General features: G+C 44.7%; 2 protein-coding genes across 3 annotated transcripts in view; one reads left to right on the top strand and one right to left on the bottom strand.

Moving 5' to 3' along the window:
* The window catches only part of ZNF274 (zinc finger protein 274), a 365,529-nt gene that overhangs the window by 36,970 nt on the left and 302,996 nt on the right, over window positions 1-25,563 (bottom strand). The window lies entirely within an intron of this gene.
* Window positions 5,519-9,534, top strand: ZNF329 (zinc finger protein 329). 2 transcript variants are annotated; one of them, XM_081807795.1, is made up of 3 exons: window positions 5,519-5,802; window positions 6,246-6,315; window positions 6,913-9,534. In XM_081807795.1, exon 3 carries the CDS (start codon window positions 6,973-6,975, stop codon window positions 8,536-8,538), a length of 1,566 nt encoding a protein of 521 aa, XP_081663921.1. In that variant the 5' UTR covers window positions 5,519-5,802; window positions 6,246-6,315; window positions 6,913-6,972; the 3' UTR covers window positions 8,539-9,534. The 2 variants fall into 2 exon arrangements, with proteins under 2 accessions (XP_081663921.1, XP_081663920.1); XM_081807794.1 differs by having other exon boundaries at window positions 5,519-6,315.

Raw genomic sequence — 25,563 nt, 5'->3', positions numbered from 1 at the left:
TTTTTTTAAAGATTTTATTTATTTTTTTGACAGAGAGAGAGACATAGCGAGAGCAGGAACACAAGCAGGGGGAGTGGGAGAGGGAGAAGCAGGCTTCCCGCAGAGCAGGGAGCCCGATGTGGGACTCGATCCCAGGACCCTGGGATCATGACCTGAGCCGAAGGCAGACGCTTAACGACTGAGCCACCCAGGCGCCCTTTATTTATTTATTTTTTAAAGATTTTATTTATTTATTTGACAGAGAGAGAGGCTGGAGAGAGGCAACACAAGCAGGGGGAGTGGGAGAGGGAGAAGCAGGCTTCCCGCTGAGCAGGGAGCCCGATGTGGGGCTCGATCCCAGGACCCTGGGATCATGACCTGAGCCAAAGGCAGATGCTTAACGACTGAGCCACCCAGGCGCCCCTAAGATTTTATTTATTTATTAGAGAGAGAGCATGAGAGAGCACAAGCAAGGGGGAGGGGTAGAGGGAGAAGCAGACTCCCTGCCAAGCAGGGAGCTCGATGAGGGACTCGATCCCAGGATTCTGGGATCATGACCTTAGCCGAAAGCAGACACTTAATTGATTGAGCCACCCAGGTGCCCCAGATCGTTTTTGTCCCCCCAGTAATCGCACTGTGGGCCTCAGGGCCTCATTGTCAGAGGGTATAGTTGAAATGGCGAGTTTTTGTCAAGGAGATGTAGAATAGGGAATGAGTCCATAAATTCAGGACAGTATCCTGATTTCTTTTTAGTTTGCTTCTCCTAAATGATTTTTCCTTAATGTCTTATAACACATGAAGTATTGTTCTATTCTAAGGTACCCCAGGTTGATACCTACAGGGATGTTGGTCCATAGGGTGGTCAAGCATCATGTGGTGGTCCTGAGCATGGTAGCAAATCTACATCCCCAGCCTGGGCCCTTCAGATGCTAGCTAGTGTTCCCTGCTGCCTGCGTCTTTGTGACAACCTAACACCTCCACAGATTTCGAGATGCTCGCAGTGGAAGTACTACCAAGGTCAAGAGGTCTGGTTCGGGGTGGAAGGGACTTGTCCCCTTATAGGGGACGTATCTGTGCTTAGGATTACTGGCATCATTCTTGAAGGCATAAATTTACTTATTACAGGTTTATTGAGATATAATTCATAATATCATAAGATTCATCCAAAGTCCACAACTCAGGGGCGCCTCAGTCAGTTCAGTGTCTGCCTTTGGCTCAGGTCATGATCCCAGGGTCCTGGGATTGAGCCCCACGTTGTCGGGCTCCCGGTTCAGCAGGGAGCCTGCTTCTTCCTCTCCTTCTGCCTGCTGCTCCCCCTGCTTGTGCTCTCTTGCTCTCTCTGTCAAATAAATAAATAAAATCTTTTTTTAAAAGTGCACAATTCAGTGGTTTTTAGTATATTCACAGAGTTTTACAACCATCACCACTGTGTAATTCCAAAATGCTTTTATTAGGCCAACAAGAAACCTCATACCCATTAATAGTCATTCCCCTTTTCTTCCAGCTCCTGGCAACCACTAATTGATGTTCTGTCTATATGTAATTGCTTGTTCTGGACGTTTCATATAAATGAGATCATATACTATGTATTCGCTTATGTCAGAGTTCTTTCATTGAGCATAATGTTTTTAAGGTTCATCTATATTGTTATACCATGTATTAGTAATTCATTCCTTCTTGTGGCTGAAGAATATTCCATTGTGTGGATTTCTACATTTTGTTTAGCCATTCCTCAGTTGATGGACATTTATTTGAGTTTCCACTTTTTGTTTATTATGAATAGTGCTGCTATTATCTTATAATTCATGTACAAGTTTATGTGTGGACATATGTTTGCATTTTTCTTGAGTAGATATCTAGGAGTAGAGTTGCTGGGTCACAAAACTATGTGTAACTTTTTTTTAAGATTTACTTATTTATGTATGTATATATGTATGTATGTAAGGGAGAGAATCCCAAGCTGACTCCGTGTGGACCCAGACATGGGGTTTGATCCCACGGCCCTGAGATCATGACCTGAGCCAAAACCAAGAGTCATTTGCTCAACTAACTGAGCCAGGCAGGTGCCCTGTTTTTGTCTGTTGTTTTTTTTTTATTGGCCACACTCATGGTTATGAAGTGGTATCTCACTGTGGTTTTGATTAGCATTTCCCTAATGACAGTGATGAGGATCATCTTTTCATGTGCTTATTGGCCATCTGTATGTCTTTGGAGAAATGTCTGTTCACATCCATTGCCTACTTTTATTTTTTTATTTTTTTTAAAGATTTTATTTATTTATTTGACAGAGAGAGAAAGAGAGAGAGCACATGAGAGGGGGGAGGGTCAGAGGGAGAAGCAGACTCCCTGCCGAGCAGGGAGCCCGATGCGGGACCCGATCCAGGGACTCCAGGATCATGACCTGAGCCGAAGGCAGTCGCTTAACCAACTGAGCCACCCAGGCGCCCAACACATCCATTGCCTACTTTTAAAATTTGGGTTGTTTTGTTATTGAGTTGTAAGAGTTTTTTGTATCTTCTGTATAGGAGTCCTTTATTAGACATATGCTTTGTAAATATTTTCTCCCATTTGATGGGTTGTCATTTCACTTTCTTAGTGGTATCTAACTCTTACTGCAATCAAGGAAATAGCTATTATAGATTGAACAGATGTTCCCTTTGCTTTTCAAGGCCCATTCTCCATGTCCCAAGATAGTCATGATCACAGCTTTGGTAGGTGTCTTGCCAGGGCATTACTTCCAGAATATTTGTGTCTAAAAATTTCCCCAAGTGGTATCATCGTGTATATATGTCTGACTCATTTCTTTTAAGTACACACATGCATCCTTCCCCTACAGACCTGTATGAAGGTGCTCTCTGTATCTTGTCTTCACAGGATAACCACAGGCCATCCAGGCCCCAGTGTACTCAGAAGTCCCAGTATGGGAAACATGCAGTATGGTGGCAGGGCAGCCTTAGGAGGCCTTTTTTGTAGGTGAGGAACTCATAATGTTCAGGAGTGCAATCTTGGGATGTGGTCCTCCTGACCAGCTCGCCCCTCCATATTACTGTTGAATGCTGTGGATGTAGGAGGCTTCTGGGGTCTTGGTCTTGGCTTCAAAGCGAACAAATCTGATGTTTTCACATTAGATGTGATGTTTACCTTGATTCCTTGTGTCCCTAATCATTAAGAATTTTCATCAAGAATTGGAGCTTTCCTTGAAGCACTTTCTGAATTTATTGATACAGGCTAAAGGGTCTACTACTTGAATCTGAGAGCAGTTTGATCATGAGTCTGGGTGAGATTTCCTCAAATTACTTTCTTAACTTACTGGGACAGGGTGCAGGGGACTATTTTTTACTTTTATCTGAAAATAATGGGGAATACATAAATCGACATTTGAATATTTTACAATTCTTACGTTCTTAGGATAAATCCAATGTTACCATTTTGGTAACTTTCTTCTGTTTCTTAGTTAAATACCCTTTTCATAACTGATATCACTAATGTGTACCTCCTCTTTTTGGGGAGTCACTCTCGTCAAAATATGTCTTTCATTAGTCTTTTCAAATAACAGACTTGGTTTTCTTTATCTTCTTGGATGTTCTTTATTTTGTTCTTTAATTTCTGCTGTTACCTTTATTATCACCTTCCTTCTACTTCCTTTTGGCTTACTCCTTAATTCTTTCCCTTAAGTCTTGAACCGTGACTCATTAACCTTCAGTCTTCTTCTTCTTTTTTTTTTAACATAAGCGGTAAAGGCCAACATTTTCTGAGGAACTGTGTTAACTGCATCCTCATTTGCCACATGTTTTGAGATATACCATTTCCATTTTTCAGTTTGATTCTAGGTGTTTTTCTAATTTCTGTTGAGATTTCCCTTTGAACTCTGAATTCCTGAGAAATAGGTTTTTGTTTTTCCCAATAAATAGAAGTTTGTTTTACTTAATGTTTTTCTTGTATTTGGTTTTCTTTCTGCTACTGGTTCTTAACTTGACCACATTTCTAGTTAAGAGGCTATGGTCTAGGGTGCCTGGGTGGCTCAGTCGTTTAAGCGTCTGCCTTCACCTCAGGTCATAATCCTAGGGTCATGGGATTGAACCCCTCATCAGGCTCCCTGCTCAGAGGGGATTTTTCGTCTCCCTCTCCGTCTGCTTCCCCCTGCACACTTGTGCTCTCTCTCTCTTTTTCGCTCACTCTCAAATAAGAATCTTAAAAAAAAAAAAAAAAAGGCTGTGTGGCCTGTGGCATACTGTGGTCTGGTCTTGGTTGAACTTGTTCTTTGGCCTGGTTTATTGTCAGTGTTAGCAAAGGTTCCACGTGCACTCAGAAAGCTTTGTTTGGCTTTAGTTGTTATGGCTCTTCATCCAACTGTTGGATCAGGCTAGTTAATTACATTTTCTCCTGCTTCTCTATCAGTTTTTCTGAATTTTCATTTCTGAATGAGGTTCATTAAAAGCTCCCAGTACAGTTGAATTTGCTGATTCTGATTTACAGTCCTGGCTGACATTTTTCTGTTTTGAGGCATGCTGTTAATACAGACATTTTTGCCATTGTTCTGTTGCCCTGTTATACTTCAAGTTTATCATTGGTTGGCAAAGAACCATAAAATCTTTGGTTAGCTTTTGTCTCTTCCAAACTTTTGCTTTTGTCTTCTCTTTGCTTTTGCTTTAGGTGTGTCTGTTGCATACACATGTTTTCGTGTGGGGCTCGATCCCAGGACTCTGGGATCATGACCTGAAGCCAAAGGCAGACGCTTAACGACTGAGCCACCCGGGTGCCCCCCACCACAGCACTTTAAAAAAAAACCTTCCATTATTTTCAGGTAGATATTTTTGCTATCAAGTGATCCGTCATGATAGTTTTTACTCCTTCACCAGTGTTCTGTCTTCTCTCTGTTGGTCTTTAAGAATGTCTCCTTAGGTATAGATTGATACCCATTTATGCTTGGGCTCATGTTTTCTGAGTCTGAGATGCCTACAGGTGGAATTGCTGGGTAGTGGAATGTACCCATTTTATGTTTTGATGCTGCAACCATATTATACTGAGTGGACTGACCACTTTACATGCCCACTAATACTCTTCTTCCATGAGGTGCCTAAGTTTTATATTCTCATGCCTTGTTTTATTTTTACTCATATGAAAAGTGTACATTATGTCTTCTTAACGTTTCAGCTTGTAATTTTCTGAATGATGGTGAGAATGAGCAGATACTCATGTTTTCAGGATATTTGTATTTTTTATGAAGTGCCTTTTTGTGTCCCTTTCCCCCTTTTTTTGTGCTATTCTGTAAGAATTCTTTCTAGGTCTTGGGCACTGTTCCTTTTTCTCTTTTATATTTTATGATATGATTTCTTCATTTGCCACCTGTGTTTTGGTTCTTACTGTGTTTTTGTTTGGAAATTTAAAATGTTGATATTAAATTTGTTAATCCTTATCTGTATGGTTTTTGTTTGTTGATCATGAAGGTGTCCTACATAATTTAAACTTTGATTTTATGTTGGGGTTTTTCTCCATCTAGAGTTTTTTTTAAAAAATATTTCTTTCTGACTTAAGGATCTAATTTCATTTTGCTTAAAAGAAATGAGGAACCAGTTGTCTTGATACCATGAAGTCAAAGGGGTAGGGGGTGCTTAGAGGAAGATCAATAATGGTGGAGACACTGGCAGCCACTTACAGACTGCTGTCCATTCCCCAGATCAGAGGCAGCATCAGACGTGATCTAACTCTCATAGTAACCTTACAGGGTGGTCATTGACAGATCCAGGACTTTCAGAACTTCTGGGTCATCAAGTTTGTGCTTTGTTCCATCCATGAAGACAGAACTCTGACTACAAAGCTGGGGTGAAAAGTGCTCGTTCAGCACTGTCATAAGCACATGATGAAGTTGGGGCTTTGAAGATGTGTATTGATTGTTGATATGGGCAGTGGGTGGTAGGGACTAGCACACAATAGCCAAGATGGTGTTCCACTCTGTGAGCAGTGACACCTGGCTTCTGGTCTCCACATCTCAGTTTCATTCTTTTGGTGATATTTGTCTGTACTGTTCTTGGCTCCATCCCTTGACTCTCACCTTACCTTCCCCTTTACAGATGTTAATTTGAAAAAGTCAAAAAACCCACAAATGTAAATTGGTTCAGCCACTGTCTAAAACAGTATGGAGTTTCCTCAAAAAATTTAAAAATAAAAATGCCATAGGATGTAGTAATTCCACTACTGGGTATTTACCTCCAAAAAGGGAACAGAACACTAATTGAAAAAGATGTATGCCCTCCTGTTCATTGCAGCATTATCTGTAATAGCCAAGATATGGAAGCAACCCAAGTGCCCACTGACAGATGAATGGATAAAGATGTGGTATGTATATACAATGGAATATTACTCAGGCATAAAAAAGGATGAGGTTTTGCCATTTGTGACAACATGGATGTATCTAGAGGGTATTATGCTAAGTGAAATAAGTCAAGCAGAGAAAGACAGATACCATATGATTTCACTTTGGGGAATCTAAAAAACAAATGAACAAACAGAAGGTAGAAACAGAACAATAAATAAAGAGATCAAACTGATGGTTGCCAGAGGGGAGGGGTGGGGGGATGGGTAAAATGGGTGAAGGGGATTGAGGCCCAGGCTTCTAGTTATGACATGAATAAGTCATGGGGATTAAAGGTACATCACAGGGAGTATACTCAGTGTTATATGGTGACAGATGGGGGCTGTACTTGCACTGAGTTTAGCATAACGTATAGACTTGTCAAATCACTATGTCTTACACTTGAAACTAATGTAACACTGTGTGTCAAATATATTCCAATAAAAAAATAAACTGGGGAAAAATTAATAAAAAAACATAAAAATACGGATCCACACATCTGGCCTGTTATAAATTTTTATTCCTCTTCCAGTTATGGCTTTATGTACTTAAGTCTGTCTTTTTCATTGTTTATATTTCAGTGTGAGACATGAGATTGAAAATGAGAGAATATTTCTGAAGAACCATCCTGTGACGTGGAAATGGAAGGATTTACGAGAGAGGGCTCCCATCTTTCCATTCTAGGTGATAATTGGGACTGTAAGAACCGGGAGGGACATTTGAGACAATCAGGTTTAACTCAGGAGAAACCAGGGGCTCAGGAAGCAATTTGTGAATATTCTGGACTTGAAGAGCATTTGAGTGCAAGCTCAGACCTTCTGCCATCTAAGCGAGTACCTGCAAACGGTTTTCATATATGTGACTCAGATATTAAAAGTTTGGATTGTGACCCAGCTTTACACAGTTGTCAGAAAAATTACGGAGCTAAGAGAAGTGGTGACAGTGACTCATGTGGAAAAGCCTTCAACCATTCTGTGGAAGTTTTTCAACTTGGAAGAGATCAAATGAGAGAGAAACCCTATAAATACACGGAAAGTGTTAAATCTTTCAACCATTTTACCCCTCTTGGTGAGCAAAAAATAGCAAAAAGAGGAAAGAAAGTGTATGAAGGTAAGGACTTTGGGGACATCTTCACCCTGAGTTCATCTCTTAATGAAAACAGGAAGGGTCACCTTGGAGAGAAACTGTATAAATGCACTGAATGTGGCAAATGCTTCAAACGGAACTCCTCTCTCGTGTTGCATCACCGAACTCACACTGGAGAGAAACCTTATACTTGCAACGAATGTGGAAAATCGTTTTCCAAGAACTACAACCTGATTGTGCATCAAAGAATCCATACAGGAGAGAGGCCCTATAAATGCAGTAAATGTGGGAAAGCCTTCAGTGATGGGTCAGCTCTCACACAACACCAGAGAATTCACACTGGTGAGAAACCTTACGAATGTCTAGAGTGTGGGAAAACCTTCAACCGAAATTCATCTCTGATCTTGCATCAAAGAACTCATACAGGAGAAAAACCATATAGATGTAATGAGTGTGGGAAACCTTTTACCGACATCTCCCATCTCACTGTGCATCTCAGAATCCACACCGGGGAGAAGCCCTATGAATGTAGCAAATGTGGAAAGGCTTTCCGGGATGGCTCATACCTTACCCAACATGAGAGGACTCACACTGGAGAGAAGCCCTTTGAATGTGTGGAGTGCGGGAAATCCTTCAACCGAAATTCTCACCTCATTGTACATCAAAAAATCCACTCTGGGGAGAAACCCTACGAATGTAAAGAGTGTGGGAAAACCTTCATTGAGAGTGCTTACCTCATCCGGCACCAGAGGATTCATACTGGTGAGAAGCCCTATGGCTGTAACCAGTGTCAGAAACTTTTTAGGAACATTGCTGGCCTTATCCGGCACCAGAGGACTCATACTGGTGAGAAGCCTTATGAGTGTAATCAGTGTGGCAAAGCTTTCAGGGATAGCTCCTGTCTGACCAAGCACCAGAGAATTCACACAAAGGAGACCCCATACCAGTGTCCTGAATGTGGAAAGTCGTTCAAGCAGAACTCTCACCTGGCGGTACATCAGAGACTCCACAACAGGGAGGGCCCCAGCCAGTGTCCTCAGTGTGGAAAAACATTCAGAAGGAGCTCGTCCCTCATCCGACATCAGAGAACACACTCTGGAGAGCAACCCATGGAAACATAATGAATGTGGGCCGCATTTGTCCCCTGACTTGGTCTCAAAAAGCTGTGTGAAGGAGGAATGTCTTCAGGGGTGACTTTTCCCTATCAGCGGAGAAGAGTTCTTTAAGCTATCCAGTGAATTGATGAATGTGAGGCATTCCTTAGCCATACTATTAAATCTAAACAATAAGGAACTCCTGGGGAAAACAGGATGGTAATAAATGTGGACAAGGCTTCAGGAATGATGCAGCCAATACCAAGTGTAATAGCACACACTGGAATAAAATCTGTGAATGTCAAGAAGATAATTCCCTGGAGATGCATCAGAGTGCTTAAACAGTAAAGAACCTGTGAATGTATTCAGTAAGTAATTGGTATGTGGAATCCTTTAATAAGGAATGTCTGCCTTGTACATAAGCAAACTCTTACTAGGATCAAGTGTAATCAGTGAGAAAAGCTTTTGGCAGCTCTTACTGTCTACTCTGTGTCAGTGAAGACATCCTGGTGATAGACTGCACACAGTTTTCCACCCCTTGGCAACCACAGAATTGTAGTTAGATTTTGCTGTTTGTATGTCTGCCTATGTTACAAGCCTGTCGGATGCTGAAGATTTGTTTCAGAATGGGCAGCCGGATGAGGACGTTGCTTGAGAATGAACAATGAAATTGTCCCTGTTAAGACTGAAGCCGGCTCGTACTAAGATGGAAAGGGCTGCTGTTGAGAAATGTGATGCGTTACTTTAGTTGTGGAAATGAGTTCCTGTGATTGATACCACCTCCCCCTGTTGTTCATCTAGGACATTTCTAATTTGTTTTATGCAGTCATGCTGAACCATAATTATGAAGGTTTTGTTACCATGTTGAAAATGCGTATAATATGGCAGGCAACAACAACAATAAAAGAGGCATAAAATAGAAGACTTGCTGTTATTCCAGCCATGTAGAGGTATGTGCACGTATGGATGTAGATTGGATGTTGGTCATGGAGAAATAAACGTGGTTTTCTTAGGGGCCTACAATTGTGTATGTTTTTTTTTTCTCTATTATAAGCCATACATTGTTGCTATAATAATTTGATAAGGAATAGAAATAGGAAGCCAGAGCGAGGCCAATTTTGGGTTTCTTTGGATCTTTTTTTACCAGAAGGAGCTAGGTCAGGGTCACAGGGCAACTTTAAGCACAGATGGGGAACATCCAGGAAGAAGTTTCTCTTGAGTGAGAGCATCTGATGGCCCAGGGCATAAGAATAATTTCCTTCTTTGGGACTTGGAGGTGTCATTGTGAGGAGAGGATGGGTCTCAGAAAATGTAGAGTAGGAGGCTACAGAGAGGTCTAGGATGATCTCAGAACATCCCACCTGTGGAAATAACAGTGCTGGCCACGTGAGAGCTGCTTAGGCTGGATGGCATGGCCTCAAAGCCCTGGGAATGGCTCCCCTTGAGAGTCACTGAATAAAGGCTGTGAGGTAATAAAGTGTTTTTTTAAGCTGCTAAGTTTGTGGTAATTTGTTATGGCAGCAATAGAAAACTAACACAAGCAGGGCGCCTGGGTGGCTCAGTTGGTTGAGCATCTGCCTTCGGCTTGGGTCATGATCCCATGGTCCTGGGATGGAGCCCTGCATCGGGCTCCCTGCTCAGTGGGAAGCCTGCTTCTCCCTCTCCCTTTGCCCCTCCCCCTGCTTGTGCTCTCTCTCAAATAAATAAAATCTTTAAAGAAAAACTAACACAAGCATTATAGAAAATTATCACCTGCCCTTTTTCTCTCTTCTTGTGCTCTTTTTTTTTTTTAAAGATTTTATTTATTTATTTGAGACAGAGAGAATGAGAGAGACAGAGAGCACGCGAGAGGGGGGAGGGTCAGAGGGAGAAGCAGGCTCCCTGCCGAGCAGGGAGCCCGATGCGGGACTCGATCCAGGGACTCCAGGATCATGACCTGAGCCGAAGGCAGTCGCTTAACCAACTGAGCCACCCAGGCGCCCTTCTTGTGCTCTTTTTGCTTGCTCCTTCCTGAGACTCCAGCAGGGCCACTGCCAATTTACACTTCCCTTCTAGACTAGTTAGGAAAAGGAGCTCCTTGGGGGCAGTGTAGAAGGAAAACTCTTCATTTGCTTTGGAGATACTACACCTGGGTACAGTAGGGCTAACAGCTGAAATTGTGAGATCAGTGGACTGTGAGGAGTCTGATGCATCACCCCTTAAAAGCCCTGCCCGACTCATGGCCAACATGACTTTTTTTGTTTTGTTTTTATAGATTTTATTTGAGAGAAAGAGAGGGAGAGAGAGAGCACAAGTAGGGGGGAGAGGGAGAAGCAGGCTCCCAGCTGAGCAGGGAGCCCGGTGGGGCTCAATCCCAGGACCCTGGGATCATGACCTGAGCCGAAGGCAGGTCCTTAACCAAAAGGGCCACCCAAGTGCCCCCTATATGACTACTTCTAGCCATATGTGCAGACCCAAGACCTCCTTCATCCTCCCACAGGCTGGGTTGCAATTCTTTAATATAACAATTAGGAATTCCTGTTGGAAGGCTAAATAATGGCCTTCAGATCTTGCAATATGGAGATGATCCTGGGTTATCTGGTGGGGGCAATGTCATCACAGGGGTACATATGGGCTCAGAGTCAGAGGAGAGGTGATGGAGCCAGAAGTTAGATCAATGCATTTCAAGATGGGAGAGGTGTTATGAGGCAAGGAATGTGGGTAGCTTCTAGAAGGTCATAAAGGCAGGGAAATTAATTCTCCATGTACATCCTCCAGAAGGAACCAGCCCTGCTGACACCTTGTTATCCTGGTGAAAGTGATTTTGGACTTCAGGCTTCCAGAACTGTAAGAGAATAAATGTGTGTATTTTTAAGGCACCAAGCTTGTGGTAACTTGTTACAGCAGCCATAGGAAACGAACACACTTCCCTTTCTAGTTCTTGTAGACCTTTAACCTTCCCTGCTCCTGTTTGGTGAGGTATTCAGTGTCTGTTGGCTTTCCAGCAAGTTAATAAACACGGATTAAAAAACAAAAAACCTCTGGTGGTGTCTGTCTACTTTGAGAGTAGACATGGCTGCTCAGCCAGGTGCCCCTTGGGCATCCACACAGCCCTGTCAGAGCTAGTCTGGAAAATTAAGTCCAATTAAGGAACAGCTATTCCTTAGTGAAAGGAAATTTAAGAAAAGTTAAGGAAAAGATGCCGCTTACCTCTTTTTACACCTCCTGTCCACTAGTTTGGCTGAGGGGAAAGGCAGCTTTCAGCATCCTAAAAGAAGTCCATAGCCTAAGAATGTGTGTGGGAGGTCCAGATGTGCTAATTCAATATGGAGACATGGGATGTTCGTGATGGTTGCCACCATGTTTCTAGTTTCCATTAATCCACACCTGTCTTTGTATTCATTTATGTGTAATATTTCAAAGAAAAGGAAGAGGGGGGCCTGGGTGGCTCAGTCGTTAAGCATCTGCCTTCGGCTCAGGTCATGATCCCAGGGTCCTGGGATCGAGCCCCACGTCGGGCTTCCTGCTCCATGGGAAGCCTGCTTCTCCCTCTCCCACTCCCCCTGCTTGTGTTCCCTCTCTCTGTGTCTGTCTCTGTCAAATAAATAAATAAAATCTTAAAGAAAGGAAAGGGGGCCTGGACTTTTGTGGAGTCAGATAAAAAAGGGAATAATCCATGAGTCTTATGGGAGACATGAGGAAGGATGGAGTAATTGAGGAAGTGTGGAGCCCCTGTCTATCTGGGTCTTACTTGGAATATGTGAGAGCAGGTGGGCTTTTGCATTTCTTGGAACACAGGGGGGTGAGGGAATTTCTCCAGGAGCCCAGGTCTGAAATATAGTTCAAAATTGTCTGTATATGTCTTAGTCTATTCAGGCTGCCATAACAAACTAAAATAGACTGAGTGGCTTAAAGAACAAACACTTACTTCTCATAGTTCTGGAGACTGCGAAGTGCAAAATTAAGGCACTGGCAGATTTGGGGTCTGGTGATAGAGTGCCTGCCTCCTTGTTCACAGATTAGTTGTCTTCTCACTGTGTCCTCATGGTGGAAAGGGTGAGAGAGTTCTCAGGGGTGTCTTATAAGGGCATTAATCCTATTCGTGTGGGCTCCACCCTCAGATCTAATCACCTCCCAGAGGCCCCACCTCCAAATACCAGCCCATTGTGGGTTAGGAGTTCAATATGAGTTTGGGCAAGGCACAAGCATTCAGTCTCTAACAGGTTTTCGTTTCTCTTGGGTAAATACCTAGGCGTGCAATTGCTGGGTCATATGGTGTCTATTTTGAACTTTGTACGAAACTGCAAAGTTCCTTTCCAAAGTGGTGGTGCATTTTGCTTTCCCACAGTAACAGTCGAGACTTTCTGTTGATCTGTATCCTTGCCAACGCTTGAAATGTCAATTTTATTTTTATTTTTGTCATTCTGAATTGTAACCTTAAAGCAGTACTTTTGGGTCCCCTGCGTGGTGCAGTTGGGCATCTGACCCTTGGTTTCTGGTCAGGTTGTGATCTTGGGGTCGTGGGATCAAGCCCCACGTCGGGCTCCAAGCACAGCAGGGAGTCTACTGGGGTTTCTCCCTGTCCCTCTGCCCCTTCCTGTGCTTGCTTGCGTGCGTGCGCGCGTGCTCCGTCTCTCAAATAAATAAATCTTTTTTTAAAAAAAGCAGTATTTTTTTTTTAAGATTTTATTTATTTACTTGACAGAGACCGCAAGAGAGGGAACATAAGTCGGGGGAGCAGGAAAGGGAGAAGCAGGCTTCCCGCTGAGCAGGGAGCCCCATGCGGGGCTCGATCCCAGGACCCTGACATCATGACCTGAGCCGAAGGCAGACACTTAATGACTGAGCCACCCAGGCACCCCCCAGAAAAGCAGTACTTCTGATGGCTTGTTGTATCAGTCAGCTTAAGGTAAGTTATGCTGCATTAACAAGTGGCAGCAAAAATCTTATGGGCTTGTAATGCCAGTGCTCTACTCCATGTTGCCTTCACTCGGGTGGGGAGCAGCCTCTCTTCCTCTGCATTGCTGATCTCATGGTAGAGGGAAAGGAGGACGGGTGGACTCATGTAGGGGCTCTGAAAGCTCATTAATGGCACCTGCACTTCCACTCCCTTTCCTTGTCAAAGCAAGTCCATAACCAAGCCTGAAGTCACTGGGGCAGGGATGTGTAATCCTTACTGGGGGAGAGGCAGCAAGTATTTTTAACCATAATACAGGTTATCTCAGTTATATTACATCATCATGTCTTTGGCCTGGCAACGTGTGGGTTTTTTGTTGTCGTTGTTGTTTTAAGTAGGCTCTATACTGGGGCTTGAATTCACAACCCTGAAATCAAGACCTGAGCTGAGGGGCACCCGGGTGGCTCGGTTGGGTGTCCAACTCTTGATTTCGGTTCAGGTCATGATCTCGGGGTCCTGAGATCAAGCCCTGAATCGGGCTCTGAGCTCAGCTTGGAGTCTGCTTGTCCTTCTCCCTCTGCTCTCCCTGCTGTGATTCCTCACTTTCTCTCTCAAATAAATAAAATCTTAAATAAAAAACAGACCTGACGTGAGATCAACCAGCTAAGCCACCCAGGTGCCCCATGGCCTGGCAATGTTTTAATTGATGCTACTGTCACCTCCCTGGCCCCTTCTCATATTCCCCTTAGTTACTCTGTTCCAGTCTCAGTGGCCTCCCTGGTATTCCTCAAATGCCAGGCATGTTATTTCAGGGCCTCTGCAATCACTTGACTTTGTGGGGATCCTCTTCCCCCAATACCTTTGGGATCACTTCGTCACCTGCAATTCATTACTCAGACATCACTTTTCAGTGAGTCCTTTCCTGACTTTTCTATTTAAGAGAGACTGCCCCTGCCCAACACACACTCACTCCTCCATCCTCGTTCCCTGCTTTATGTATCTCCAAGGCATTGACTGCCAACTGATTGATACATGATGGCGTTGTACTTACTTGTCTCTCCTGCTGTCGTGTAAACATCTTGTTTTGGTTTCTGTTGTGTCCCTGGCCTTTAGAATACTGCAGCAGATGCCCAGTGTTTGTTGAACTAAGTTAGATGGAGGTGAGCCAGCACTAGTGAACAGTGGGCAGCCATATCCTGGGTGCATATCTCTGTTGTTTCCTGTTTCTTTTTTTTTTTTTTAAAGATTTTATTTATTTATTTGAGAGAGAGAGAACGAGAGACAGAGCAGGAGAGGGAGGAGGGTCAGAGGGAGGAGAAGCAGACTCCCCGCCGAGCAGGGAGCCCGATGCGGGACTTGATCCCGGGACTCCGGGATCATGACCTGAGCCGAAGGCAGACGCTTAACCATCTGAGCCACCCAGGCGCCCCTGTTGTTTCCTGTTTCTAAAGTAATTCTTGGGCGCCTGGGTGGCTCAGTTGGTTAAGCGACTGCCTTCGGCTCAGGTCATGATCCCGGAGTCCCTGGATCGAGTCCCGCATCGGGCTCCCTGCTCGGCGGGGAGTCTGCTTCGTCCTCTGACGCTATCCCCTTTCATGTGTTCTCTCTCTCTCAAAAAAAAAAAAAAAAAAAAAAAAATCTTTAATTCTTCCTCACTGAAAAAAAAAATGCTTGGGATATACAGAAAAATACGAAATTAAGAAATTGCATCCAGAATCTCCCTTGTTACCAGCAATCATTATTAGTATCTTGGAATATGCCTTCCAATTCATTCAAGTCAGCAAATATTTGGTGAATATCTTTATTCAAATACTTATATTTGGGGAGCAATCATTATTAATATCTTGGAATATATCTTCCAGTTCATTCAAATCAACACATTTGGTGAGTGTCTCACATGTTGGCACATTATCCCCTGTGAAAGACAACAACATGTCCATCCTCATGGAGCTGTCCAGCTAGAGAGCAAGATGGGCATTTATTTATCAATCATGAAAACATCAGTGTGAGCTGTAAGAGGAGGAGAGGTTAACCAAGGGAGGGAAGACTGCCTCACAGAGAGCAGTATGTACTGATGCAGCAGGGAATGTAGGGGCATCAGAGAGGAAGAGATGAGGGGAGCCGGCAGGATGAGGTAGGCAAGAGCCTTGTAGAACTGATTACGTTAAGTGAACACTCAGAATGGTGACCGAAGAAGCAACTGGTCATGGGAAAAACTGAAAGGAGGCAGCCAGATGAAGAAGAAATGGCTTAGGAGGGAGGAGGGAAGCCACGGTGTGTGGTGATATTATGGACCAAGAGAGAACAGGATTTAGGGAGGAGAGACTCCCTCTACCTGTTAAATACCAGGGAGGGGCAACAAAGCCATTGGAATCCCTTCATGGGAAACAATTGGGGAAATTGCCTCACTGGAGAAAAGGTGGGTATGGGGTATGAGGCTGCCTTTGCCAAATAAAAAATCCACATTTACAAGGGCAACACTTGAGACCCCAAAAGATAAACAGATTGAGAGTGTGTATAACCACGTCCCAGGAGAAAAAAATAGCAAAGACATAAGTAAATGGACATCTAAGCTTATAGTGACCAAAGGAATTTAACTGAATCAGTCATCATTTCTGGTAAAATAGATTAAACAACATTCAGATGGAAAAAAAAAGTTAGGAGCGCCTGGGTGGCTCAGTCGGTTAAGTGTCTGCCTTTGGCTCAGGTCGTGATCCCCAGGGTCCTGGGTTCGAGCCCCCCTTTGGGCTCCCTCCTCATGGGGAGCTTGCTTTTCCCTCCTTCTTCTCCCAGCCCCTGGCAGCCACTAATCTACTTTCTGTCTCCACAGATTTGACTACTCTGGACATTTCATATAAATGGAATCATAAAATATGTGGTCCTCTTTTGACTTATTTCATTTAGCATTATGTTGTCAGTGTTCATCCATGTTGAATCATGTGTCAGCACTTCATTCTTTACATGATTGAATAATAATCCATTGTGTGGATATATCACCTTTTGTTTATCCATTCATTCATGAACAGACATGGTTGGTTTCCACTTTTTGGCTATTATGAATAATGCTACTATGATCCTTCATGTACAAGTTTTTGTGTGGATTTATGCTTTCAACACTCTTTGACTGGATAACTATGGATTGGAACTGCTGGGTTACATGGTAACTCTCTGTTTAAGCTTTTGAGGGATTGCCAAACTTGTTCACAACTGTACCATTTTAGATTCCCACCAACAGTGTCTAAGTGTTCTGATTTCTCCACATTCTTTTCAATGCTTTTTATCGTCTTTTAGATTATAGATATCCTAGTGGGTATGAAGTAATATCTTCTGGTTTTGCAAACATTTTAAATAGCTAAAATCCAGTGATCATACCTCACTATACCGTCAGGGGTTAGCAAACTTTTTTGTAAAGGGTAAGATAATATTTTAGGCTTTGCACATCATATGGTCTGTGCTACAAGTACTAAACTCAACTGTAGTAGTGTGAAAGCAGCTACAGACAATTTGTAAGCAATTGAGCATGGTTGCATTCCAGTACAATTTTATTCATGGATTTTGAAATTTGAATTTCATATAATTTTCATGTGCCGTGAATACTATTATTTTTATTTTTTTCAACATTCAAAGATATAAAAACCATCCTTAACCAACCATACAAAAACAGGTGGATTTACCGTGGTTTGCTGACCCCTACTATCCACAAAAATCAGTTCCTGAGGATTGTAGCTCTAAATGTGAAAGGCAAAACGATCGAGTTCAGATGAAAATACAGAACATCTTTGTGATCTTGGCATAGGCAGACGTTTCTTAACCAAACCAAGGGTAATTGATAAGCCTGTCTACATTAAAGTTAAGAACTGTGTTCATTAGGAAGCAGTATTATGCAAGTGGAAAGGCAAGCGACAGACGAGGGGAAGGTAACTGTCGCTCACAGACGCAAGAAAGGACTGATACACAAAACATATGAAGAACTCGGCATCTCAATAAGAAAGAAAGTGCAGTGGAGAAAGTGGCAAGTGACCGGGACACGAGCCCTCACGAGCGCCCCACCCGGGTCCCCGCGCCGGCCCGCGGCCCGCCGGAGAAGCCCCAGCGGGGAAGCCGGAGGCGCGCGCATGCGCACGGCCGGCCCGCGCGCCCGCGTCGACGCTCCGGCGGCCGGAGCGGTGAGTGCCCGCCTCGGGCGTGCTGTGCCGCCCAGGTGGCCCCGCGGAGGCCCGCACCTGGCGGTGGGGGACGGCGCGGCGGCCCAGCTCCGGGCGGGGCGCCGAGGCGCCGGCTGGCGGCCCTGCGCGGGGCTGAGGCTGAGGCGCTGACCCCTCCGGTCTCCCGGCCCTGGGAGGTGCAGACCCCGCGCTCCTTGCCGCCCGGCCGGCGCGGACCCTTCGCTTCCCCTCTGCTCCCGCGCGGGGGCCCCTCCTTTCCTTGTCGCTGGCGCGGAGCACAGCCCGCCGCCCGCAACCGCCTCCCCCTGTCCCAGCGCCCGGCAGGTGCGCGCCTCCCCTTGCTCTCGCCCTGTCTGGGTGGACGCCCCTCTCTTCTCCTCCTGTCCCTCCTCGCAAGGTTTGGGCTGGCACAGCCTCCTCTGTTTCCCGGGTCCCTTCCCAAGGATGCTTTCTCAGACTCTTGGCGTCTGCCTCCCCCCTTCGCCTTCCACAGACCGATTTCCCACACCGCGTCTTTGGGGTGCCTGTCAATGTTTCTGTCCTTCCCCTATCCACTGAATTCGCTCTCCCGTTTTTCCGTTTTGTTTGTTTTTTTAAGATTTTATTTATTTATTTGAGAGAGACAGAGTGAGCAGGAGGGTGAGAGTAGCAGAGGGAGAGGGAGAAGCAGGCTCCCGGCTGAGCAGGGACCCCGATGTGGGGCTCCATCCCAGGGCCCCAGGATCATGACCTGAGCCCAAGGCACGCGCTTAACCGACTGAGCCACCCAGGCGCCCCAGGCCCTCCCAGTTTTCACCCCCACCCCCAATCCCTGGTAGTGGACCGGGTTGCCCCTCCCCACAGGACGCTAATGCCCTGATGCTGTCTGCCCTGGGGCGACAGACACCTCAGACTTTGGAGTCCTCAGCTGAGCCTCTGGTCTCCCCCAAACCCAATCCTTCCAGTCTCTGTAAATGGCGACTCCTTTTTCTGCCCACAGGCCTCAAGGTTCACCTTGACCTTTCTCTTTCCCCAACCTCCACATCTTCCCTGCCCGAAAATTCCATGTCTGTAAGGTATTTCCAGAACTCAACCCCTTCACCACTCCCTTCTCTGTGTAACAGGCACCTCCTTCCTGCACCCATGCCTCTGCCCTCCTCCTCCTCACCATCTGTTCCTCATTGGTAGCTAGTGGGAGCCTGGGAGGTCGCATGTCAGATGGCGTCTCTTCTCTGCTCCAAGTCTCCCACGCCTCCCTCAGTAGCAGCCAGAATCCTCAGGAGTTCCAGAACAGGGGCTGCTGGCCCAGTAACTTTGCTGCTGGTTTGCACATGGTAGGAGCTTGCATCAGAGTCCTGCCACCTTCCTTGAGCAGTGTGTTCCCTGAATCTGCTTTTGCACAGTGGGTAGAGATTCGGGCAGTCAGTCACACCAGTGCTAACTAAGAAAACTGACCCACGTCTGTGTGCATCCTGAATTTCCAGAGTGAGTGTTTGATGGAGACAGACTTTGCAGTTTGTTCTTTGTGTCTTCCCCACTAGAAAGCCAGCTCCACCAGACAGGGGTCTTCATCTGTCTCATCCATTGCTGATTCATCCCTACCTAGAACAGGGCCTGGCACACAGTAGGCATTCAATAAATATTTGGTTAGTGAATGAAAAAGGGCCACCCCAGTGTGACCACAGGAGGGAGTGGGCCCTCCCCAAGAGACTTAAGATCACAGAAGGGGTTTGTGACACATCTAGCAGACACTTAACCTTTGTCTTCAGGCTGTTAGAGATTTTCCCTTTATAATATCTGTAGCCTCGAGCAATATGGGGTATGGTTTGTGTGTGTGTGTTTGGGATTGACGTGCTTGATGTGTGAACTTCTGCAATCTGCTTCTCTCACCAGTGTTTGGTTTCTACATGTACTGTTTTCACTGTTGTACAGTAGTCTACCTTGTGAAGGTGCCGCGAATTTTTCCTCCTTCCCCCCACTGTTGCCACTGATGCACAGCTGGGAAGTTTGCAGTTTTTCAATGTTCCCAACAGTGCTTTAGTGGGCATCTTGAACATGTGTTCTTGCAAAAAGGGTAAGGGTTTCCCCAGCCTGGGGTTTTCTTTTTCTTTTTCTTTTTCTTTTTTTTTTGACCCAGGCATTATAAGAAACACACTTACATTCATAACCCATATGCCTATGTAACTGGAGCAAAAGTTTGATGAAATAACACTAAGGGCAAGGTCCTCTTATGTTAGTTTTGAATTTTTAATGCTGAGCTACCACATGCTTTGCATTTTAAATTTTGATTTCAACCCAAAATTGTTCTTCAAAGGGGCTGTACCATTTTTTCTGCTGATAAAGACATGTTAATGATGTGGAAGCTACCCATAATATTAACTGGGAAAAACATAGAAAAGGACCCAAAATTGTATATACAGTTTGACTTCAACTATACCAAAATGATTCTCTAGGAAGAGAACAGGATATATTTTTTTTCCCCTCTTTTATTTTATTTATTTGTTTGTTTGTTTGTTTGTTTGACAGAGAGAGAGCGAGAGAGGGAATACAAGCAGGGGGAGTGAGAGAGGGAGAAGCAGGCTTCCCGCAGAGCAGGGAGCCCGATGCGGGGCTCGATCCCAGGACCCTGGGATCATGACCTGAGCCGAAGGCAGACGCCCAACGACTGAGCCACCCAGGTGCCCATTTTTTCTTCTTTTAAATGAATGACTCTAGCTTGGACTGCAGGGGTGGAGGAGGTGCAAAGTGGTGGGATTCTGGCTGAATTTGAAAGTCAGAGCTGTCAGATTAGATGTGGCTTTTGAGAAAAGACACAGAATGGGGGATAAGGCCCAGGTTTCTGGCCCACTCCACTGGGAAAATGAAGTGGCTGTTTACTGGGAGGAGCAGCATAGGTGGGTGGGTGCTGTCAGAGTAGGACTCTGGCTTTCAGCTTTTTGGCACTTCAGTGTACAATGTCTTGCAGATCTGTGAGAGAGTGAGAAGTCAGAGGAGCCATGTCGTTGGGAGAGGGGAAGTCAGTATAAAAACGAGAGCCTAGTGTAATGTGCTGCTTTGGGAATGCAAGGTGCAGAGGAGGGGAAGAAAGATTTTGGACAGAAGGAGAACCGAGGCATCACAAGTCATTAAAGCAGCATCTTGGGGACAGTTGGAGACCAAGGATCTCCTTCATGAGTAGATGGCAGATATATGGCTAGATCCTTTCCTGAAACCTCTGAAAGCGGAGTCACATATGATGCATAGCTATGTGCAGAAAGCAACAGCCTTGCTGTTTGCACAATTGCTAGTTCTCCTTGATTTCTTGTTTCTTAGAAGTGTGTTCCTGGCCTTTTCCAATGGTAGTTCATACCCAGAGTAAACCCCACCTTGGTTATGGTGCTTCTCTTTAGTGACTCTGACCTGCCTGCTGGTTTAGTAGGATCTAGGACCATGCTTTGACTAGCCTCAGTCACTCCAGTGGTTTCTGTTGTTCAGTCTGTTTTGCTTTTTTATACCAAGTGTGAAAAAAAACCCAGAAAACTCATGTAGACTGCATCTGTACTACCTAGACATTTGGGTCGATTCCTCCTTCCTTGAACATCCCAAATATGCTAGTTTTCCCAGCTTGCCAGAAGGGACCTTCATTTCTTTCTACAAAGCTATAAGCCACAGAACGGGTTCCAGGCTGTACCCCGGTGAGCTTTGTGGTAGTTTGTGCCAAAGGAAGTTTAAACCTTGTCTTTCATGGTGGGCATGTCACATAATGGCACTGATGTATGGTAGGATTTATTCTCAAGTTTGATACTTCAGATATGTGCTTGACTGCACAACTTGTCTGTTAAAAACGAAGACCAATTCTTTTAGAACCTCTGCAAATAACCACATTGCTGTTACAAATAAAGAGGTTTGGTGAAAGTGTTTAATCCTGGATTCTGAGGGGTCGATGAGAATGAGAAACCATTTAAGCAATATTTTACTGTGCTAAGGATTGGAAATAGATCTACATAACCATCAGAATATAAAATAGTAAGAATAATACTAAATATTCCAAATAGTCACCAGGAGAATTCTTCTATCAATTTCTTTGGCCTTAGTTAATTCTTATTTCACTGGCTATTAGTGCAGCAGTCCATTTTGATGAAGTCAACACTTCCTTTGGGACTAAAAATGATCCTGGAGATCCTGACTCCATCTCTCAGTTCAATCTGACACTTACCTAGGGGATATCAGGTCGAAATCCCATATCCACAAAAGTATTTGTAATTAGAAGTACCTGGTTCACTCATTTCTACAGAATCATTGAGATTGTCCTTAGCAGAAGACCCAGTTTCTGTTCTGGCTTTTAGCAGAGTGTCTAGGCGGGAAAGCTGAAACCACAGGTAGTAATGAGAAAATGGAGTGGTGGTGATTTATTCCAGGATAAGCAATATAAGCATGGAGGAGAAGACATACTCTGTTGGCGTGTGGTGCAGGGATGTTTGGGGATGGTGGGAGTCGCCTCTCCCCAGAGGGTATGGACACTAATGCACCGTGAGGACCTTGGCAGATTTCCACAGTCTTTCTATCTTTCCTATGAACAATCTCTGAAACATATTTATATTATTGACATTTCATTAGTGTAGAATTAGATTGGGGTCAAAAACATTTTCAAATTTTTGTTTCTCTTAATATAATGTCTGATCTTGGAAATGCAAAATCAAAGAATCAGAGGTGATGGGTCTCTTGGTGAGAGAAGAATGGCTGCCAAGGACGGTTAATATCATAGCTGGGCTGCCTCTTACTTAAAGTGATGATCCAGTGTTTAAGAATCAACAGAGCAACAAAATAAAACAAAACATGGCAGAAAGCAGCAGTTTTCGAGAACCCTGTTTTCTTCAGATGAGAGGACCTTTTGTTTTTCATAGTTAAGAGAGTAACTAAGTCAGTCCGAAGCATGAAGAGGTGTTTGGTGAGGTGCAGTGTCTCTGTGCTCTGGGCTGATTACACAGAAAGGAGAAAGAAGTACAGAGGATGAATGAAAGATGAAAGCATCAGGAGGAGCCCTGGATGGAATATGCGTAATCATCAGAGATAGGCGAGATTGCAGATGTCTGTCCTTCCATGATGCCTTTTACTAAAAATGATCCTTAGGAAACAAGGTATTAAAAGCATTACTCTGGGCATGAGAGGAAGGTGAGTGTGGTTATAAATGGGCAACATTTTGGCGTTGGAACTGCTCCAGAACCTATCACCGTGATAAAATTGTGTAAAACTTGATACACACACAAGCAAATGAGTACAGCTAAAATTGGGGAAATGTGAGTATGATCCGTGGATCATATGAAAGTTAGTATTCTAGCTGTGATATTTTCTATAGTTTTGAGAAATATTACTATTGGGGGAAACGATAAAGTGTACAAGGTGCCATTCCCTAATCTTTCTTACAAATGCATGAGAATCTACAGTCATGTTCAATAGAAATTTCAGTTAAAAAAATACAACACAGCACCCCGTCTGGAGTTCCTTCTCCAGAGCCTGAAATACATCATAACCAACTATTGGGTATCTTTGGCCTAAGGCAAAGATTGGTGCATAAGGAAGAACCCCAGAGACCAGAGTAAGCTTGAGTTCTTGGATGTGTGACCCGGATGTGATGTGAAGAGAGGACATGGGTTTACGGGCAGACATGGAGAGATTCTGAATCGTCTGACAAGAGCCATGAATGTGAGGAGGTCATGAGGGTCTGGAGCAGAGGTGGCTCTCTGTTGTCCTGCATGTAGATCTGGTCTAGCTAGCAGTCCTGAGAATTGAGAGAAAAGGGGTAGCTATCTAGAGTGAAATGTTCCCCAGAAGCTGTGAATCCTTTCACCTGTTTGAGAGCTCTGTAACAGCTGTCGTTGTGGGAAACCTGCACATACATTGCAGGGCTCTGTCTAGTACTGTTGCAAGGTGGTGGAGCCATGGTCTACCTAGAATCATGACCTGCACTGTCACACACCTTACCCTTCCAGTGAAGCCTGTAGTGGCTGAGGTCTGTGTGTGGATCCAGGGGTCGGGTGCTGCATGATCAGTCATTAAGAACTGAGCTGTAGGGCGCCTGGGTGGCTCAGTCGGTTGGGCGACTGCCTTCGGCTCAGGTCATGATCCTGGAGTCCCGGGATCGAGTCCCGCATCGGGCTCCCTGCTTGGCGGGGAGTCTGCTTCTCCCTCTGACCCTCCCCCCTCTCATGTGCTCTCTCTCAAATAAATAAATAAAATCTTTAAAAAAAAAAAAAAAAAGGGCGCCTGGGTGGCTCAGTTGGTTAAGCGACTGCCTTCGGCTCAGGTCATGATCCTGGAGTCCCGGGATCAAGTCCCGCATCGGGCTCCCTGCTGGGCAGGGAGCCTGCTTCTGCCTCTGACCCTCCCCCCTCTCATGTGCTCTCTCTTTCTCATTCTCTCTGTCTCAAATAAATAAATAAAATCTTTAAAAAAAAAAAAGAAAAAAAAAAAAAAAGAACTGAGCTGTAAATGGGATTGTTGGATGTCATTGGGTGGAACAAAGGGCAAGTGCATATGGCAGCTGGTGGGATCATAATAAATGGCCATAGAGTTCTTGACCTATGATAGCGAGGGCCAGGATGCTGCTTACTTGTGCCTTGGGAGACAGAGGAGGGGAGGTTTCTCCTTAACAATCCACCCCACCTTGACTCCTCTTCTGGTAAGACAGCCCTCATTGGGAGATATTTCTCATTCTCTGCTAAAACTAAAAATCTAAAATTATTTTTATTCTATATAAATGGCTCCATCCTTTATCATCATCATGAGCTCTTCCCACCCTGCAGGTCTGTACCTGAACAAAATCCATGTATGCCTGGCTTATTTTGGGGTGTGTGTATGATTTTTGAAAAATTTCCACGGAGGGCGCCTGGGTGGCTCAGTCATTAAGTGTCTGCTTTCGGCTCAGGTCCTGATCCCAGGGTCCTGGGATCGAGCCCCGCATCGGGCTCCCTGCTCTGCGGGAAGCCTGCCTCTCCCTCTCCCATTTCCCCTGCTTGTGTTCCCTCTCTCGCTGTGTCTGTCTCTGTCAAATAAATAAATAAATAAAATCTTTAAAAAAATTTCCATGGAAATATACAGGCTGAAAAATATAAATGTACAGCTTAAAATTTTCACTAAGTAAACATACTTTGGGTCTGACTTTCTTTTTTTTTTTAAAAGATTTTTTTTTTTAAAGATTTTATTTATTTATTTGACAGAGAGAGACACAGCGAGAGAGGGAACACAAGCAGGGGGAATGGGAGAGGGAGAAGCAGGCTCCCCGCAGAGCAGGGAGCCCGATGTGGGACTCGATCCCAGGACCCTGGGATCATGACCTGAGCTGAAGGCAGTCGCTCAACCAACTGAGCCACCCAGGCGCCCTAAATTTTTTTTTTAAAGATTTTATTTATTTATTTGACAGAGACATAGCGAGAGAGGGAACACAAGCAGGAGGAGTAGGAGAGGAAGAAGCAGGCTTCCCCGCAGAGCAGGGAGCCCGATGTGGGGCTCAATCCCAGGGTCCTGGGATCAGGACCTGAGCCGAAGGCAGACGCTTAACGACTGAGCCACCCAGGCGCCCCAAAGATTTTATTTATTTATTTGAAACAGAGAGACACAGTGAGAGAGGGAACACAAGCAGGGGGAGTGGGAGAGGGAGAAGCAGGCTCCCCGCTGAGCAGGGAGCCTGATGCGGGGCTCGATCCCAGGACCCCGGGATCATGACCCGGGCCGTAGGCAGATGCCTAAGGACTGAGCCACCCAGGTGCCCCTGGGTCTGACTTTCATTTAACATTATGCTTGAGGTATTTACCCATATTATTTTGTGTACTTGTAGTTCATTTACTTTTGTTGATGTGTAGTATTTCATCATGTGAATAAGCCACAATTTATTCATCTCCACCTGTTTTTTTGACATTTGGGTAGTGTCCAGTCTTGGGCTGTTACGAACCATGTTACTGTGAATCTATGAACACATTTCTCTTGGTTATACACCTATGAGTGATTTAGTAGATTTGCATCTGGCCAATTCTAATATTTACATGCCACCACTTT

Source organism: Leptonychotes weddellii, chromosome 16, assembly GCF_054177405.1.
Source record: "Leptonychotes weddellii isolate Sample4059 chromosome 16, ASM5417740v2, whole genome shotgun sequence".
Lineage (NCBI taxonomy): Eukaryota > Metazoa > Chordata > Mammalia > Carnivora > Phocidae > Leptonychotes > Leptonychotes weddellii.
This window is presented reverse-complemented; position numbering and strand designations above follow the sequence as displayed.

Bases quoted from the DNA above. Each gene is read 5' to 3' on its own strand.
- ZNF329 (XM_081807795.1), top strand. From the start codon at position 6,973: ATGGAAGGATTTACGAGAGAGGGCTCCCATCTTTCCATTCTAGGTGAT.